The following is a 19809-nucleotide window of genomic DNA, read 5'->3' as shown; positions in this document are numbered from 1 at the left end:
AAAGAAATTTTCACCGCCTTTTCTTTCTATTATGTAATGTCACCTTCCTATATTAACAAAGATCTCTTGTGTTCTGAAAACTTCCTTTTAATTCAGACTTTAAAAAGAAAAATCCGTAAGTGTTTCTTCAGGAGAACAATATTTTATATAATCCAAGAAAATAGCTGAGTGTCAAACCTCTTCTTTCCCTTCATACTTCTTGAGTATTATTGTTTAAAAGGAAGAATAACTGCCTCCCCTCTTTGTGTGGTAAGGAGCTGTGTGATGCTGTGATGACTTCCTATTAGGAGAAGTCCTCAAACAGAAATATTTTATCTGTGCAGATTTTAAAGCATGTATTAGGGTGCTAGGAGATGAGGGTTTCATTTTACCTCATATTCTCTGGGTTTATTTAGAAAATTTAGAAAGGAATCATAAAAATGTGCAGTCGCAAGAAAAAGTGCTAGGATTGCTTTTCTGAGATTAAAATGTTGCAATTTCTTCAGCTGTGGAAAGGGTGACCCACGGTAAACAAAATTTTTGGATGACGCGTACAGCTTGCAACTTTAGATGGTTTTTATTACTTGTCTGAGTCAGCTGCTTAGGTATCATAAACTGGAATGGTCTGGAGATAGATAACCTATTTTACACAGTAGAGTTTAGAGGAATTTTCTATTTATCATTCTCCTTGCTTTAAACTCAACCCCATGGATCAGAGTTGCCCGTTTTGAAAGGAGCTGTCTCTGCATAGCCAGAGACTGTTGGGAGATGTTTGCACCTCTGAGGTGTAAAGTGGCAGAATCATCCTGGAAGAATTCTGACAAAGGAAATAATTAGATTTTGCTACAGCTTATTCCTTCCTCACTCAGTTCTACAGCCCTGGCTTCAAAGCACCCATCCAGCCCAAACTTGGATGATTTACGTGTTGCTCACGGCGCCCTGATCTTGGTTTTCAAAAATTTGAATCCAATTGACTGTTTTCCACAAGTGCCTTAATTACAGAATACTGTCTCTGTAAATAAATTATATTAATGTGGACTGAAACATATATTGCACTATCCAGGAGAACACCATAATGAGTTTTGGAATTATCATTTTTATACGTGGCAAAACATAGCGAGACAGTGGGGTGCTTGAAAAGAACTAGCTACATATTAATCAGCATTTTTTTGAGGACAGATTTTTAAACCATAGCTCAGCAACATTCTGGAGCACATTTAAAAAAAGATACTGTTTATTTTAAGTATTAATTATGCCTGAGCAGTTTAGTCAAGAAAGCGCAGAAAAAATCTTTGTGCCTGAGTTGTAATTAATGGGTGTAATAAATTTAATATGCCCCTTGTTCTTTAGGTTGAGAAAGCTGTAATGACACCCTGTAATATATGCAATGGTATTTTCGCTTGGACTCTTAATGTTAGTTTTGAATTTCCAGGCTGCCATCCCTAAGGCTTAGTGTGCTGTGGCTGTTCACATCTGTCTGGTGATGAGGTTCAGCATTGTGTTTAACAGAATTGCTTCCTGTCTGTTCTGTTTTCTCCCCAGAGCACTTTGCTTGGAGCAGGCACTCAGTTTGTTCAGAGTGACCACTGCTGCTCTTTCAAAGTGAATTTCAAAGGTGTGATGTTTAACCCGTGTGTGCTGCACAAAACGAGATGCACACGTGGCATGTGGTTCCTGAGCTGTGTGGCCACAGAAAGCTTTGGCAAAAGCACAATGCATCCGTAAATAACCCCGGGAAAAGAGGGTGAAGTGGTGTAAGGTCTCCAGTCACTGCCTACACACGGTGGATCACATCTCCTCCTAGTGCTCTGCTCACAAATGCATGAAGTGCATGCTCCTTATCAGTGCATTCAACAGGGAGAAGTTCCCAGCCCGGTGACACGATTTGTTCCCTGCCAGGGTGGAAGGACACTCGTGTCTGATGCCGGCGTTGTTTCTTATTTTGCAGAGAACCTAAATACAATATCCATATTCCAACATTTATAAAGGAAAACTAAAATCATTCTTGGCGTGGAAGGAACACGTGATTTTTTTTGCTCTCCCATGTTAAAGTGTTCTAGAAAAAAAGGCATTTGAAACTAATTTGTTCTCAAAAGCCATTACTTGCTCAGAAGCACAGGGAAGAGGAAATTGAACTCAGTCTGTGTGCTGTTAAGCTGTTGGAGTCACAACAATTTAACTGAGCTATTACACATTTTGCAGATTGTAAATCTGAACAGACATATAAAATGAACCAAAATCTATAACCAAAGCTCTCAGAATATTTTTTTTCTTGAATACATTCCACAACTTTTTTTGAAAAAATTGAAGTCCTTGGATAGAAATCCTAGCTAATCTGTCCTTGAGTAACCCACACTAAATGAGAGGTGAAGGCTGGAGAGGATCAAGGACATGCTAATTATTGATGAGGGGTGACAGGTCCCAATGATCCAGCTTGGGAGCAGAAGGGTTCTGAACTTAATTTCACCTCATAATATCCACATAAGAATATAACCTGCACTTCCTGAATTGCTGTTGTGTTCTGGGGTCTTTTTCCGAGATGCCTCATTCATTATGTGTGTGAAATATCTTTTAAATTAAATGTGGTCAGTGATGAGATACAAGCTAAGGTCCAGCAACTGAAAATAACCTTCTGCTATATAAATTAATCAGCAAAAAGGGTGCTCCCTTGATGGAGTGATTGGCTGATCCAAGGAAAAGTGAATTGGCAGATTCATGTTTCAGATAAACTTCCGTCCTCTTGTGAACAGGAACACCTGATTGAAAATGAAGTGTCTATTCTGCGCCGAGTGAAGCACCCAAACATCATCATGCTGATAGAGGAGATGGACACCCCCACAGAGCTCTACCTGGTGATGGAGCTGGTCAAGGTAAGGCTCAGGGGGCTTTATTTGTCTTGTTTGAGTTCTCTGAGCAGGATCTAGGAGCACTGAGATCTCGGGAGACATAATCAAATAAGGTTTCAGTGGCAACCTGCATTTTTAAATCATAAAAATACACCTGCCAAGCAAGTATATCAATGGGATTTCTCTCTCTTCAGTTGTAATTTGGCCATTAACATGGATTTGAGGTAGTTTTGCAATGTGCACAGTCCAGAGAGAAGCAGATAGTGGATTTTATATCATGCCTACAATATGCAGTGATGATAGTGATATACATTTCCTAAAATAACACCTGCACTTATTTCACTATTCTCATTATTAAGTAATTTGATTTAAAGAAATGACCTCTCTGTAATGAATTTACCTTAATAGAGAAGACAAATAAATTAAACTCAAGCGATTCTCATCCTAGAAAGCCAAAACTCAAAAGATCTCTACCCATTTTGCTTATATCAAACCGTTCTCCAGGAAACAGATGCCGCTTTTGTACGTGTACAGAGAAAACACAAATATTCATTTTCCTGTCACCTTGTGTGCCAAATACACGAGTAGCATCAGGTTCTAGTCGTGCATTCTCTTGTCTGAGTTCTGTACATGCACAGCAGCACTGCACATCAGCCTGACTGGCATGTCAGATGCAAAGAACATGCAGCAAAAGCAGTACTGCTCCTTTTTTGAGCAGCACTTTTTATTTTTGACTGAAGCACTGTTACATACAGGAGTCCCCTCTAGAATGGTTGCCAGACTGGGAAACCTCTAAAGGAAGCGTGTAGTTGTTGAATATATAATTTCTGCAGCCCACTCATCTTTCCTCCTTTCTAGAAGCTATTTTTATACCTTATAGGCTTTTTGGGGTTTCAAGACAGAATTTTTTTTTACGTTTTAATTCACCACCATCTTGGCCTGTATTTCCTGAATTGCTGCTTCTCTTTGGTGTGCACTGAAATGCTTGGAATGCCACCCACAGCTCAGACAGATCACTCCTACAGATGTATCCAGGGAAACCATCATGGAGACACCCACACGAAATTTGTTGCAATGACTGAAAATGCCGCATCAGTAACTCACTCACACATTGCTGTGTATTCCCAGAGGAACAGGGCATCCATAAACAGAGCTTGACACATTCAGAAATCACCTGGAGGTTCTGCACTTCCATGTCTCTCAATCAGTGGATTCATTTCTGTTGGAATGTGTTTATCTTTTTTGCCCTCTTCAGCTAGGTTTATTTGGTATTCCTTGCAATATCTGCAGAAATTTGAATTTGCTGAATATTTGTTACTTAGGGGTTTTGGGTTTTTTTTCTTATTGGGCTAATTTATTTTAGGCTTTACTCAAAATCAGGGCTATTTTTTAATATGTTGAAGGTATTCTACTGATAAGATGAAGAAAAGGGATGCTGTATGCCTGTACCTGTAGGTAATATAAATGAGTGATCAAAGGTAGGAAGATGAATAGAAAAAAATCTTTGATTTGCCCAAGCTCAGACGCTGGAAGCCTGGAGTACAGTTAAGAATTTAACGTAGATGACCGAAGTCCCTGTCGTGTATCTTGGTGACAAGATCATCTTTCTGCAATTTTTTTGTTATGGTTTATTTTTGGTTTGTTTGGGAGTTTTTTGCTGTTTAACAGGAATTTGAGCATGTCTTTTGTGAAGGATGTTTTTACATGTTTGGGTTTTTTTTTTTTTAAACGAATTGCCATCTTAATTATTTTTTTTAAATGGTGATCTTTTTCCTTTCCATTCCATAGGGAGGAGACCTATTTGATGCCATCACTTCATCTACAAAATACACAGAGAGAGATGGGAGTGCCATGGTCTACAATTTAGCCAGTGCTCTCAAATACCTGCACGGCCTCAACATTGTGCACAGAGACATCAAACCAGAAAATCTGCTGGTACGTCCCGTTTATTTCCCAGGATTTTCCCTTACTTTGTTCTCATTAATGCAAATGCTTGTGTGTATAAATGTCAAGGAGCACAGCAGAGAACAGCAGGCATATTAATTTAGACTAAGTGTGTGTGAGATAGCAATCACCGTAATGCAGGAGAGCTGTGCTCAAGCCTGTCCTAACACCTATCTTTATTTACATTTTGATTGGCTGCCTTTTGGACAAGCAGGAGTCTTGTCTCACAAAACAATGAATTTTAAAGCTACATCAATGAATCATTTATCAGCTTGCAAGTGGGAGAAAGGTGGGCTGTGAGCCATTTCTTCCATTTCTTTGAACAATCCTATGGTCACCATCTGAAGCCAATGGCTTTTTTCCTCTCACTGTCATAGCAGGACCATCTTTCAGATGGGAAATTAACTGGGAATTAACCCTTTACAGAGGTTTATTCTTTTCCTAGGCAACTGGCTACTTTTGTTTTCAGCAGAGGCATAAAAAGCCTGTGTTGACAAGAATTACCATGAAGTCTGCTTTGGGAACTACTAATGCCCCAGCCCAGAGAGTGGGATCAGGGCGTGCTGTCCTGCTTACATGCAGAGGTTACACTTGTGCATTACATATTGGATATTAAGTGACACACTCTGCACGAACAGGGCTGTAATCTCCCCTGCTTGAGGCATTTCTTAAAGTCTTCTGTGGTGTTTGTCAGTCCTGTTTAATGAGTTTGCTGCCGAGCAGGAGTCACAGCTTATCCCAGACTGGATTTTGAACTGTTACAAGGACAGGGCCACAAGCTGAAAATATTTCCTAATTGGTAGTCAGTTCTTTCCCCAGTAATTCCATTGGCAGTGTTTAGCAATTTAAATAAACCCTCAAATAAATTAGATTGTTTGCAGTCACAGAAATGTGGCACTTGAGAGAGAAAATAGAGGTGTAAGTCTCACGTACTATGGGTGCATCTCTAAACACAGACAGTCCAAAGAAATTTTAAGCTCTCATTAGTGACTGAATCAGTTATAAATAGGCACAAATGCCCTTTTTGCCTAAAGAGATTACTCAACAGATGCAAATCTTACTCACCGTGATTGACAGCAGCAGAATGTAGAGATAACATCCTGGTACTGAATGTAAATGCAAATAATTCCCATCAACTGCTACCTGTAATTGCATATAGTTAGGGTTTTTTGCACGGGGTCATCCAGCCTGTCTGGAAGGGAATTACATTCCCTTTGCTAGTCATGCATTTTAAAAATGCAAACCCTAAGAGTAATAGTTGATATGAAGGTGTTATATAAAGGGGAACAAGTGTTTCCATTACTGATATGAATTACACAGGGGAATGAAGAAAGGTATTGCAGTGCTCAGTTGTTTGAGGAAGGCAAATAAATTCAGCCATTCTGGAGATTATGGGGTCCTCCATTCTAGAAACTAGATGCCTTTGAAATCATGTTAATATGAACATTTTCCTTTACGAGCAAAACTGAGATGAATTTATTAGGGGGATGTTTCCTTTGTGTCAGTCTGGTTTGCTTTATTCCTGCCATCACTGTTGTATAAGCACTTTTCTTTCTATTTAAATGCAGCTTCTTTCATCAATAAAATGACTCAGTGCTACATTGTTTATGGTAAGGTGCAGTTGGGTCTGCACAGAAACCTAAACTGAAAAAACACATTTATTTTGGTAAGGTGCAGTCGGGTCTGCACAGAAACCTAAACTGAAAAAAACACATTTATTTTGGTAAGGTGCAGTTGGGTCTGCACAGAAACCTAAACTGAAAAAAACACATTTATTTTGGTAAGGTGCAGTTGGGTCTGCACAGGAGCCTAAACTGAACTTGCCCAGACCAAAAGGGAAGACATTTGCTAATGAAATTGCCCAGGATGCTGACTAGATTTATGCTAAGTTAACAAGATGTTAAACAAATCTGATTGTAGCTGCCAGTCCCATTTTAAACTCTAGGTCTCATTCAAATAAAAATAGAGTGTTTTATTTTCCTGAATATATTGAAAACTTCCTAACATTCAAGGACTGGGTTTTCTTTTCTACCTCTGGTTGCTCGAGGCTGTGTCATGGTCTGACCTACATAGCTGGCAAACTGCTCCATTGAACACTTGCTCCAGCTGCAATCAATAGGATTATCATTTTCCCCCTTCTTTCCCTACAGGGATATAGAAATCACCTATTTTTCCCATCTTCTTGGTGCGGTATGATGATTTCCCAAAGAAATTAGAGAATTTAAAAATGCAGGTGTTCTCCTCCTCAATCTGTGTTGGTTTCTCTGATCCTAGGTGTGTGAGTATTCGGATGGAACCAAGTCTTTGAAGCTTGGAGACTTTGGCCTGGCGACGGTGGTGGAGGGCCCTTTGTACACTGTCTGTGGGACACCCACCTACGTGGCTCCAGAAATCATTGCAGAGACAGGGTGAGTGAGGACGGCTGCCTGCAGCACAGGCCTGGTGACCACTCGTTTTTGGCAGCTGGTTAAGATCTTGTGAGACCTAAATGCTCCAACAGGCTGGCCCTCCATTGTTTTGTAACCAAACCACCCATGGGCACCATTCCCAGTTCCTCCAAGAGGCCAGTATCCACGCTCTGCCTGCTCCCAGAATTCTGGAATTTGGATTTTGGCCTTTGCCTCCTCTCCCACCTCCCCTGGAGCAGCTCTGGTCCAGTGGAGTCCATTTGTTTGTGCTCCCTGCCTCACCTCAGCATCCCCAGCCCACTGTACCACCCGTGGCAGCTGCTTGGGGAAGAACAGACAGGCAAAACACAGTGTTTGCTTTAGAAATGAAATGATTTCCAAGGGAAGAGGCTCCAGAGGTCACCTCATCTAAAGCTGTTCTCAGGACAGTTCTAGTTAGATCATGTTGATTCAAGTGACCCTTTTGGGTGGCACATCCTGTTTGGTAACAATTGAACAACCTGTATTTAACAGGTCATTGCATAAATACAGAAAAAGTTTTCTAAAATGGTGCATTTTCACCAATGGCAGATTTTCACAAGTCCTCTCTCCTTTTAGACCTATGAGAACTCCATTCCATGCTCTGGCTGGCTCTTGCCACAGCTGTGACCACTCTGAATTTCCTGATGGAGGGAGGTTTTGTTGTGCTGTTTCACTCCTTGTTCAGTGCAGTCTTTGCATGGAGAAACATTTCACAGCTGCAGTGAGCTCCGGTGTCAGGAGGGCGCCTCGTCTGCGTGCCTCAGGCTTTGACACACCGAATCCACGGAACAGGGGAAAGGCCTCTTTCCGACCTCCAGTGGTTTAATTTCTGTGCTTTGAAAGAAAAGTGCAGCTCTCCTTCGCTGTGTTACTCGCTGGAGAGGCTGGAGAATTGGTGTGTCTTGTTGCTTAGCAACACACGATAACCTTAGAGAGAGTTGCTTCACTGCAGGGACCGAGAAGGCACATCCTCGTCTTTAATCATCAGTGGCTCTGGATTGGGAAGCCTGGATACTGATTTGGATTTGAGTAGATTCTCAAACCCTGGAGAGCCCTGAGACTTATGGTAGAGGGGAAAAAAATAAAAAAATCATAGAATCATGGTTTCTTAAAGACCCTAAAGGTGTGAAGATACCCAGCACAAAATACATCCCCACATGAGCAGGAAATAACTTAGCTCCGATTCTCACATAATCCTGTCAGTGTCATTTATTTTTGACTGGAATGACTTATTTGGGGTTTTGTTTTTGTTTTGGTTGGGCTTGTTGTTGTTGTTAATGCAGCCCAAGTCACACAGCCTTGTTTTCTCAGGTACGGCTTAAAGGTGGATATTTGGGCAGCAGGTGTGATCACGTACATCCTGTTATGTGGATTCCCACCTTTTCGCAGGTGAGTGCCAAAGGGAAAACCAGCCAAACTAACCCAGTTCTTTCAGAACAGGTCTGACCTTTCTCCCTGAGGGAGGCATCCTGGGGGGACACAAAAAGATGGATCAGATTGATGTGTTTTCTCTGTGTTTTTAAGTGGTTGCCATTTGTTCCTCATTTTAGCCTTTCGGGGTCCATTTCATTGATTTGTTTTGCTCCGGGGGCAGGTGTTTCAGTGCTGTGGGGGGGATGCAGAGGGCAGAGCTGCCTCTCCTTTTGTCTCCATGCGGATCCCGATCCTCCATCCCTGGGTGTGCACTGCCCTCCGCCGATGGCGCTGGGACGCGGCAGCTCCCGGAGAGCGGCGCTGGGAAACAGGGAGAGGGGAAAATGTCCTTATCCCGCCTTTTTTAACCCTGTCCGTCCTCTTGGGAAGTGTCAGACCGAGCGGCGAGGTTTGCAAACATCATTTCTGGTACTGGCAGTCAGGCTATGTGTGAGTTCTACCAAAAATCAAATGCGTTTTCTTTTCTTTTTCTTTTTTCCTTTTTTTTTTCTTTTTTTTTTTTTTTTCCAGAAAATGAGAAGGAATTAGCATTACCATTTTGAGAGGAAATTCTCCTCTTAACACATAAATTACTAATGCAGGGCCTGCATTTTCATTTTTACAGCAAAATACTTCACGAAATAGTTAGGTTTTGACTAAAGCACTGCGCTGAATGAAAATATTTTGCAAACATTATACAGTTATTGCTGATGGAAAAATATCAGTTCAGGTATTTGGGATTTTCATGTTGTTTGTTCATGTTTATAAAGTTGAAAACGTGTTTTGAAAGATACATTGTGCAAGCAAATGTATTGTTTGATTAGAGTTTGGGGGTAGGGCACAGAGGATGTCCACATCATGCATGTAAGAACCAGGTCATAAGTGAGATTAATAAATGTGTGTTAACTCTGCAGTCCCTACTCCAGTGGAAGTTACCTCAATTCATTAGCTCAGAAGAGCTATCACCATATAAACTTGCAAATTCTGCATTTCTAGTAGTTATTAACATAATTTCTGTTCCATCCCCAAATCAAGTTAAAATTCCCATGACAAATCGGCTTTTTATCTCATAATGTTTTTTTTGTCACTGCTGTTTTACAGTGAAAACAACCTTCAGGAAGACCTCTTTGATCAGATACTTGTGGGGAAGCTGGAATTTCCCTCTCCCTATTGGGATAACATCACTGATTCAGCAAAGGTACTGATATTTTTCCTCACGTGGAGCAGAGTTTCTGACAAGCCCCTGAGCAGCCTGTGCTCGGTTGGGGAGAGCAGAGCAGCCCCAGCTGCTGTGCCTTTTTAGTTAGTTTAGCTTAACAGTGCCTGATGAAAGCTCAGGTGTGTGAGGCTGTGGTGCTGTGCCTGAGCAAGGGTAGCAGAGTGCCAGCTGCATTCAGGGAACATCACACGGTACCCAGCTCCCTTCAGCATGCACTTTACAGCAGCTTCAGTGCCTCAGCTGTAAAACAAACGTGTCTCTGGATTCACTCTTTAAAAAGGAAAAATTATTGCCCTGTGGACTGGATGCAGTTGGCATTTCTTCCTATTTTACCTGAGGCATTTATTTGAGTTTTTCAAGACTACATTACTACATTACTAATTGCCACTGCCAGCAGTTCTTCTGTGATCGCTGCAGTTTTGTTTAAAATGACTGTGTCTGTAGGAAAAGATTCAAATTGTAAACCTCCCTTCTCAGGTTAATTCACTAAAGGGCTCGCTAGCAAGTGGAGGTGGTTTTTATACCCAGCCAATGAGAAGCTGGATTTTTTTCTGCATTTCCCAATGGGTGTTTATCCATTCACCAACACATCCCAAGCCCCCGTCATCTCACACGTTTCCAGACGTGCATTCTGAACAAAAAAGGTCCTCAGTCTTGGTTTTCAAGGTGACGTCTCTGACGGAGGAGGTATGACTGACACCAAAGGCTTCAAGCATCAGCACTTTATTGCTCTCCAGTACAGCCTTTTATAGCCTTTATCTTACATTCCACCTGTGCACCATATCTCCCCTTCCGGGATTGGTCAGTACACCTCAGCATTCCCTGTTTTACTTTCCATATTGTTCACCTATCCTACACAGTTGTAGCCTATTAGGGATGAGGCTCGGCCTCAGCCCCACTCCCAGCCAGCACAAACTGTGTGCCTACAATTCCCCTTTCTTTTAAATAAATGCCCTGTTTGCCATCCTTCCACAGGGCCCTTGCAGAAGAAGTAGCAAACATTGTATGAGTATTTTTTCATATAGGTTCCACTTGCTCTGGAATGCATCTGTGTACTGACCTTGATTAATTCTCCATATCTACATCTCATGAGAATCCTTACATTTATGGCACACTGACAGTCACAATCCTTATACCTACATTTATAGAATAATGACAGCCAAGATCCTTATACCTTCATTTATAGAATACTGACAATATCAATAGCAACATTGATAACAGGCCCATTTTTAGCCTTGACAACATGTGGTACACCTAAAGCTGCAGAAACACTTATGCCAATGCAAGATTACTATTTTGGGTTTTTTTTTCTTCTGTATGTACAGAAGCTCTACAGGCCTTAGAAGAAGTGTCCACAGAAACATGAGTGAGTGGTGACTGTTTTTCTGTGCTGACAGAAATACCCATTTGTAAGAAATGCAAAGGATCATGCTGACTGTCAGGCCATCAGGGTGTGAGGCCACAGGATGGTCCAGAGATAGTAATACATATATATATATGTGTGTGTGTGTATACTGAGAGGTATGGTGGTAACTGCCCTCCAAGCTTTTCCCTTTTGTACTCTTAACTCTACTTTCCTCAATGCAGCACATGCTTTTGGTGACAGGCTCCTGGAAGACAACAAGGAAGGAATACCTTTTAATGCATCAGTGGTGCCAACAGCACATTTGATAGTCCTAACAATGGTTTGATCTAATTAATTCTACCTAATAATTTTTGCAAGTCATTCAATGTTTGTCTAGGCTGCTGAACAGTCACCGTCTGAGGTTTCACAGTTTGGTCCAAGAATTTCATCCCTAAATACCTCCAGGGAGCGTGCTGTTGTATTTCCCAGGGGTAACACACAAACTGTAACTTGTTAAAGCCTCTTGCATTACAGGCATGGCCACAGTGAGCTGTCCTGCAGGTGATGCAGTAACTAAGACATCATCCATATACTATACTGAGGATAAAGACACTGGAAGTTGCTTTTTCACCATTCAGTGTTCCCTAGCTCTGCGTTAGTTTTAAGGCTATGTATACAAATATACATATGTCGAAGTTAGGGAAAGACAAACACGGCAAAATGCACTGTACCACACTGTCTTATTAAGAAGAAACCATACACCAAGTTTTGGTTTTGTTTAACTGCAGTAAATGTTACAATCTACTTGTGTTATTGATTGTCCCTTTGAGGACAATCTCCCCCTCTCTGCCTACTAAATGAGTTAACTCCACAGGAAATACAATATTCTCCTCCAAAAAGACAATACAAGGTGCACAATACAGCAGTTTTGCAAACATGACTGACTTGAAAATTTATTTTCGTATGTTCAGTGGGAGAAAGTTAAGCTTAAATCAAATCAGTTTATTATCTTACAAAATTCCAAACAGTTAAATATTGTCAACATGCTATACCTCAAGTCACAAGTCTCCCATTTATTATTATTATTCAGAAGAAAATTCTTTCCTTACTCAGGCCAGTAATACTGGAGCAAGTGAAGAGGAAGAAAAGCCCTCACTTGCTGCTCTTGGAGGCAACCCCATTTGATGCAGACCATGGCCAGCAGTTTTGTGCTTTTCCTTGTCTGTGATGGAGGCCAGTCCCAGATCCTGCCCTGCCCCAGGTGCTTGCAGACATTTTGCACTGTTGGTACCCAGAGCCTTCACACGGTGCAGAGCTTTAATTCCTTTAATTCCTCCCCTTCCTCTCTGCACACAGAGACATCTGCAATGTTTATCTCTGGCACGTCTTAGTGGGAATAGATCAGGCTGTAAAATAGAGCAGGATTACAAAGAAAATCACTGGATAGATACAATGCCTTGACATAACCTTTTCCAAGTGACTTTACTATGCTATACTCAGCTCTGTCTTGGCATGTATTTATTAATTTACAATATAGGTCACACTTGGAGCTTTGAAGAAGACACAGGTGACCTGTAACAGCTTCCTCAATGAGATCATCCTCTGCAAGATCTAGCAGATCTATTCCTTTTAGTTTTCCTAATTCCAAGTTATCCTTCCTCGAACACACAGCAAATATTTATGGAACAAACTCATGTCACTCTGAATACAGCCTTAATAAAAATAAAATGTGAATTATAGCATGCCATATAAATTTTCATCTGCAGAAGATCATATTATTTTTTCTCAATGCCAAATAAAATAAATTTCTGTTCTTTAGCATATCAGGAAAACTCCCATTCATCCACTGCTTTGATCTGTATCCCTTTTTCTTTAGAATCAAACTCAGGTCAGGTGTCTGTTGTTTCTCTGCAATATAATATTATCACGCTATCCAACCATAAGTTTGGAGGCACTATCAAATTGACTGTAATCTGTTCATCTTTGCAAACAATTTTCTCAAGTGTGCCGGAGAACAACATTAAGATACCAAAAGCATCTCTGACCTACCGTAGGTTATTAGAGCAGCATCTTTCTGGTCAGCACCTTGGGGTAACTAAAAACATGGCAGAAAAGGAGCTAAGAAATAAACTTAGGACGTGCCTTATTGCAGATGAGTTTAACTGCTGCAGGTTTTCCCTGCAGAGCTGCTGCCCTCTGCAAATTATCACTGCCATCAAATTTAGTCTGCACGTCTTGTGAATAAAGCGAAGTTGTTTAACAAAAGCTGTTCTTCTGAACCAAGTGAAGTTGCTTGATGAAAGCTATTCATGCCTAGAATTGTAGCGTCTGAAAAAGCAGCGAAAAAGGTTACCACTTAAAAGGAGCATGAGAAATATTTTTTTTTTTTTTTTTTCCCGTTTTTGTTGGGTTGGTTGGTTACTGCAAGCCTCACCTCCGGCCCTGGCCGCCAGGGGGCGCCCGGCACGGCCCGGCCGCAGCGCGCCTGCGCATGCGTGCAGCGGCGGGCGGCGGCGCGGCCGGAAGTGACGCACATTTCAATGGAAAAGGCGCTCAGTGTGTGTGCGCTGCCACTCTGTACCGCCCAAACACACCGCGCAGCTCCGCTCCATCTCCCCTACAGCAGGTTAGCAAAGTTCCCAGCCCGGCTCTGCACCAAATAAACAAAGCGCGTAGCCGCGCTCTTTCCTTCACAGCACACAGAGAAACGCGCAGCGGCACCCTGTCCCCTTAGAGCAAATGAGTAAGCGCGTAGTTACGCGGTTATTGCGTAATAAGCAGCGTAATTACGCAGTGCGACTTTAATTTTCAGAGCAAACATGCAAACTCCGTAGTTACGCGGTTATTGCGTAATAAACAGCGTAATTACGTGGTACGACTTAAAACTCATTTTCAGAGCAAGGCAGCAAAGTCCGTAGTTACGCGGTTATTGCGCAATAAACAGCGTAATTACGCGTGCGACTTTAATTTTCAGACCAATCAGACAAAGTCCGTAGTTACGCGGATATTGCGTAATAAACAGCGTAATTACGCGGTGTGACTTTAATTTTCAGCGCAAACATGCGAAGTCCGTAGTTACGCGGTTATTCCGTAGCAGAGAGCAAACTGCGCGGCGCGGCTCCGTTCATTTCGCAGCAATCCGCCCAAGTGCGTGGTTTCTCTGTTGCCCTCCTTCAGCTCCGCCAAGCGCTCGCTCCCCCACCCCCTTCTGAGCAATCGGTGACAGAAAACTCGTAACGCAACGTCCGAAACGAATTTTCCTTCTCCTGATGCTTGAGCCCTCGTTATTGTGTTTCCCAGCTTCCTACCTCCGCTGCACCAAGTAAGGCAGGCGCGGAGTGCCCGCTCTTCACCTCCAGTGCCTTTCCTTTGTAACATTCGCAGCCGGATGTCCCGTACGGACTCTCCCGCTGCTGATACCTGAGCCCCCGTTCCCGGCTTCCCTGCCGCCCACACCTGGGGGTGGAGCGTTTGTTTGAAAGGCTTCCGGACCTCCAGGCTTTCGGTCCCGCCTTCTCAATTCTCCAGGCTTCTCCCTGACTCGGTTCTGCGGGCTCCCGGTCCGCCCGGCTCGGTTCTGCCGGCTCTCTGCCTCCCCCCGCGGCTCGGTTCGGCTCGGCTCCCCCGTCTCTCCGCCCTTAGGTGCGCAGCCCAAATCACCTCGCCAGGGTGAGGTGGGCAGATGACGGAGGAGGCATGACAGACACCGAAGAAGGCTTCAAGCATCAGCACTATTGCTCTCCAGTACAGCCTTTGATACCTTTTATCTTACATTCCACCTGTGCACCATCTCTCCTCTTCATTTATTCATTATAAATCAATTTCTTCTTTCTGATTTATTGTTAATAATTTTATCATTTATTCATTTATCACTATTAATTTTTATTATTCAATACACATTTATTCATGTATTGGGCAGGTACACCTCAGCACTCCGTGTTTCTTTACCTCCCATATTGCTCACCTGTCCTACACAGCTGCAGCCTGTTGGGGATGAAGCTCAGCCCATTCCCAAGCACCTGTGTGCCTGCCTGTCTCACTTCACATGTTCACAGACTAAATAACTTAGCTGCTTGGGAAAGTTCTCAGTTAGGTGTGCTCTTATCATCTGCACGAAGAAACCATTTCCCAAAACTGAAGCAATGGACAGTCTCCTTGAAATAATCTTGATAAGAATATGAAGACAGATAACTTGGAGGCTATAGAAGTGGCTTTTGTGGGGGAGAGTGGACTTGTTGGCTCAATGTCTTTTATTCTTGTGCAGCAACACAGAAGCAAAGAGCTTTCAAATAATTTATTTAGTTTCTTGACTTTCAGATGCAGATTCTCATCTCTGGTTTGTGATTTTTTATGTAACATTACTGAGTACATGTACACTGCCCAGAGAGGATCTCATCTCATCTCTCCCCTGTCTGCTCTTGTTCTGGTAATTTGTATGAATATATAGAGAACAAAGTAGAATATTAGAGCTGATTTTTTAAACATTTATTTTTCATTTGTTTTCAGTAGACTCAGTGACACATGAGTACTGTGAAGAAGTTGATATCAAACACAGTGCCTGGCAGAGGCTTAATCCTAAAGGGCAAATTTAAGTTCCACTGAAGTCACACTGGTATCACTCATTCTGGTATCAGTTGGGGTTGGGTTTTTTCCATCCAATATCAAGAAGACTGCATTGAAACTTGGTGCAACAGGATTTTCAGTTTTAATATCCTTTTATCCTTTCCCACACCCTTCAAACTCCTTTGTTTTTTCTCTTTCAATGCAGGAGTTAATCAGCCTGATGCTACATGTGAATGCTGAAGCCCGGTACACAGCAGCACAGATCCTAAGCCATCCCTGGGTGTCAGTGAGTAAATCACATTTCACTTGTCTCTAATTTGACATTAAACCTGTAAATCTAAGCATTAACATGTAGTGTTCAGAAGCAAGCAGGACAATTAGCAAATATAACACCTAATTTACCACAGACACTAAGCTGCTGCCTTCATCTTCTCAGGCAGCTGCAAAGGGGAACACCAAAGTGCACTGCTTATTGATTTTAAATCAATTAATTATTAATAACTACTAGGTTTACATGGACACAGTCAATGCTTTTTTTCAGACAAGTTCTAAAAGAGTGACTGAATCTGATCTGTGGAGTTCCCTGACACAAGAGAAGACAACTATTAACAAGCATAGGCTAACAGCTCCTCTCAAACATATTTATGATACTTTATAACACCTCCAGACTTAGAACATGATGGGCCATTCAAAGTGATGATTTGCAAGAAATCCAAGTGACAAATATGCTACTCATTTTTAAGATTATTTCAAGCATGTTATTTTTAACTTGCTTGAATCAAACCCGCAGCTTATAATTATGGGACAAATCAATGCACTGGAAGTGCCACATGTCATTTTAAGAAGTAGAAGTTCATTCATAAAACAGTGAGTGATTGCTCTGTTCCTTTCCTCTGGAATTCTCTCTCATGTAGCAGAGTGTGTTCACTTTCAGATGCCTGTCTGAGTATTTACTATGCATTAAAAAGCAGGAAGTACCTGATGATAAAAAACTTCTTCACTTTTTCCTAACTTGAATATTGTACTCCTTCTTATACAGGATGATGCTTCCCAGGAGAATAATATGCAAGCTGAAGTAACAGGTAAACTGAAGCAGCACTTTAATAACACCCTACCCAAGCAAAATAACACATCTGCTGGGGTTTCTGTCATCATGGTAAGAAAAATGAACATTTTTATACATTGGTAGAATACTCTGCATATTTTCCTAACAGTGCTCTATGAGCATGTGTGGTGCAAGAATAGCAAACCCAAAACTAGAACAATCTCTAATTCTAGTCTTTATTGATGTAAAATGTAGATTGTCTCCTCATTGCTTGAGAGCAACCAGGTCTATCACAGGGTGCCACCCAAGAGATAAAAATGAGCTTTCAGACAGAAACCTGTGAACACTAAGTAGGTGTCTGTTAAAATTAGGTTTATTAAAAATTTGAAATCTTTTATTATAAAAAATGGCGAGGTTTTGGGTTTTTTTTTTTTTTTGGTTTTTTGTTTTTTTTTTTTTTTATCATACTGCCCACCTAATTAGTTAAGTAGGGTCTTCCTCTGTACCTGACCAAGTATTGCTTCATCTTGAGCATAGTCTTGTTCAATACTGCCTGTGCCAGGAAACCAGACTCCATTCCAGAAACTTCCTTTCTTTCTGATCTTACTGGGGGCCATCCTTGTCCAATGCAAGGATGGACACTGCACACAAAATGTATCTTCAGTCACTTAAAGAAAGCAAAACCATCCATGGTAACATAACAGGGACTTCCACCCTCACCCCGCCATTGGTATTATTTACTCTCAAAGCCCAGCCCACTTACTTTAACAAGGAATTGCTTTAATCATCAGAGAGCCAGTAAATTTAAATAAAATGTTTCTGCCTACATCTCTGCCTTTGCAAATTTGTGTGAGTTAAATAGGCAAACAGTTTAAGTGTAGGAAAAGTGATAACATAAAAATAATAAAAATAATCATAACAGGATTTCAGGTTCATGCTCTTGTCTACATTTCATTTGACAGTTTGACTTGACAGTTTGAGAGGGACTTCAGAGCTTCATTCTTTATACTGTTGAGACTATGGATAAGCCTGAAGCTGAAAACTGGTATAAAATGCACTATATGTAATAAGAGCAATTTTAATTCTAACTCTCAGCCCCTCTCCAACTTGCATGCCACTTAAGCCTGTCTCAGATCTCTGACACAGTGTAGCTTCTGGCTTCTTACTGGTGTGGGTTTTTTCTGTTAGCTACTGACACTCCTTCAGCCAGGAAAGTTCACCTCATTTTACCTTTTCCTGCTTTATTTCCTTCTAACAGGTATGGAAGGATGTAAATGCATAATTATTAATTGCTGAATGCAGCTCCCAATTAATGCTGAAAGGAAAAGTAAAACCTTGTTGAAAACAGTGTGATCTAACGAGGGTTAAGCCCCCAATTTGTTATTCTTGCCCTGGTTTATCCTGAGCATTGAAATCGAGTTACCTTTGTGTTGAGAAGTTCTTCACTTGCTCCAGCACTCATGGCTTACCAACATTGAGCTTCAGACAAGCACACTTTGTAATTCTCGTGTATTGCAGTGCATTGCTCTCTCAGTCCACCTGCACATTCACTGGAGCCCCTTTAGCATCACCTCATTCCAACACTGTCACCTGGCCCATGCAGATAATACCATCCTGTGGCAGATAAGTAAAACTGCACATCCCCAGTTCAGTGTCCTTGCACAGGAGGCTCCTGCTGCCCCCAAAAGCATGTTGCTCTTAATTCATTACTGATTTTTTTTTTCATTTAAAAAATGTTCTGTAAATCTAAATTTGTTGCAATTGTGTTAGTTCTGCTTAAAGTAAGTCTAGTTTCTGTCCCTTGCTTCCTTCCTTTTTTCCTCCTTTCCCAATGCCTGCATTGCTTTCCTCTGAGTAGGTCCAAGGCAATGGTACGTACTAACTGCGATGCTTTGTTCTGCTGCACAAAAAGTACATGGTCTCCATTTGTAACAAGAAAGGAGAAATAACTAAGCCAGTCTGAAGTGGAAAAAGCTGTACAGCCATACCAAGCCAGCAAAGCTTGTTTAAAATGCCTTTTAAACACTTAGGAAAAAACGTATTATGTCTTGAGTGATGCATATCTGAAATAGGCTAAACAAACACCAATACAACAATTTTTTTACTTCCTCAGACATGTCTTGGTCTGTTCTGGCAGTCATTTTGTGCATGTCTGTATCTTACTGTATCTGAAAACAGCTAGAAAAAGATGAGAACCCTTTGAAGACAGAAGCAAAGAACTAAACCACTGAACTAAACATTGTTTCTATTTAAAATAAAAAATTCAATTGACACTTCCTTTAGAGCCAGAAAGGAGATAATCAGTCCTAAACAAATAAAACATAGTCTTGCTTAACAGTAGTAAAATTAAAAAAGAAAACTTTAAGCTGCATAACACAGGAGTGTATTGCTGCTGTGAGGACAGCACAGGAGAAAATCACTGTCAGCATGAACTGAAAGCATGTCCTTTCCCTTTTAAATAATTTACCTGCCACTGAAATAGCAGAAACCCTTACTTACAACTTTTTCCAGCAAGAAAAAAAAGACAATGCAATGGTGTCTTGGTAATGGTAAAACTCCTTTAGACCATCACTAATCTCAAAAGCCCAGACCCAGTTCAGCTGTTCCTTCCCTTGCATGCTTCCTTTGCAGTGTTGATTGTCAGTAGTGGAGAACTCAGTTGTGTACTATGGAATTTTCTCCTTGTACCTCTATGCAGGGAGGCTAGTGATGTAACTTGAGTTAAAAAAACAAAACAAACAAACAGAAACAAAAAAGGAGGGTAAGTACCGTGTATCTGATGTCTTTGATGACTTTGATACCATAAATATACCTGAAAAAAGATGCTAATTTTGACTTGTGTCAAAAAATTATTTCAGTATTAAATACCTCAGTGAATGCTGTATTAGTCAAGCATAATTAAAAACACACAGACATTTTCAGGTTAGCAAAGCAAGTCCAATCAAAGAAATAAATTGCTGAGGGAAAGGCAGAGTACCTGACCTTTACAATTAGCACATATCCTTTAGAGGGCATGGCAATTGTTG

The 19809-nt window shown here is 41.3% G+C and overlaps 1 protein-coding gene across 3 annotated transcripts in view; it reads left to right on the top strand.

Moving 5' to 3' along the window:
• The window catches only part of DCLK2 (doublecortin like kinase 2), an 85334-nt gene that overhangs the window by 63469 nt on the left and 2056 nt on the right, over window positions 1-19809 (top strand). For 2 of the 3 annotated variants that reach the window (XM_066318058.1, XM_066318057.1), the window contains 7 exons: window positions 2730-2849; window positions 4614-4760; window positions 7044-7177; window positions 8510-8587; window positions 9713-9809; window positions 15944-16024; window positions 16778-16894. In XM_066318058.1, coding sequence (XP_066174155.1) covers window positions 2730-2849; window positions 4614-4760; window positions 7044-7177; window positions 8510-8587; window positions 9713-9809; window positions 15944-16024; window positions 16778-16894 — 774 coding nt within the window. Of the gene's footprint in view, window positions 1-2729; window positions 2850-4613; window positions 4761-7043; window positions 7178-8509; window positions 8588-9712; window positions 9810-15943; window positions 16025-16777; window positions 16895-17745; window positions 17829-19809 lie in introns of all 3 variants that reach the window. The other variant, XR_010743481.1, reaches the window with a different exon arrangement.

The sequence above is a fragment of the Sylvia atricapilla genome, chromosome 4 (assembly GCF_009819655.1).
Source record: "Sylvia atricapilla isolate bSylAtr1 chromosome 4, bSylAtr1.pri, whole genome shotgun sequence".
Taxonomy (NCBI): Eukaryota; Metazoa; Chordata; class Aves; order Passeriformes; family Sylviidae; genus Sylvia; species Sylvia atricapilla.
This window is presented reverse-complemented; position numbering and strand designations above follow the sequence as displayed.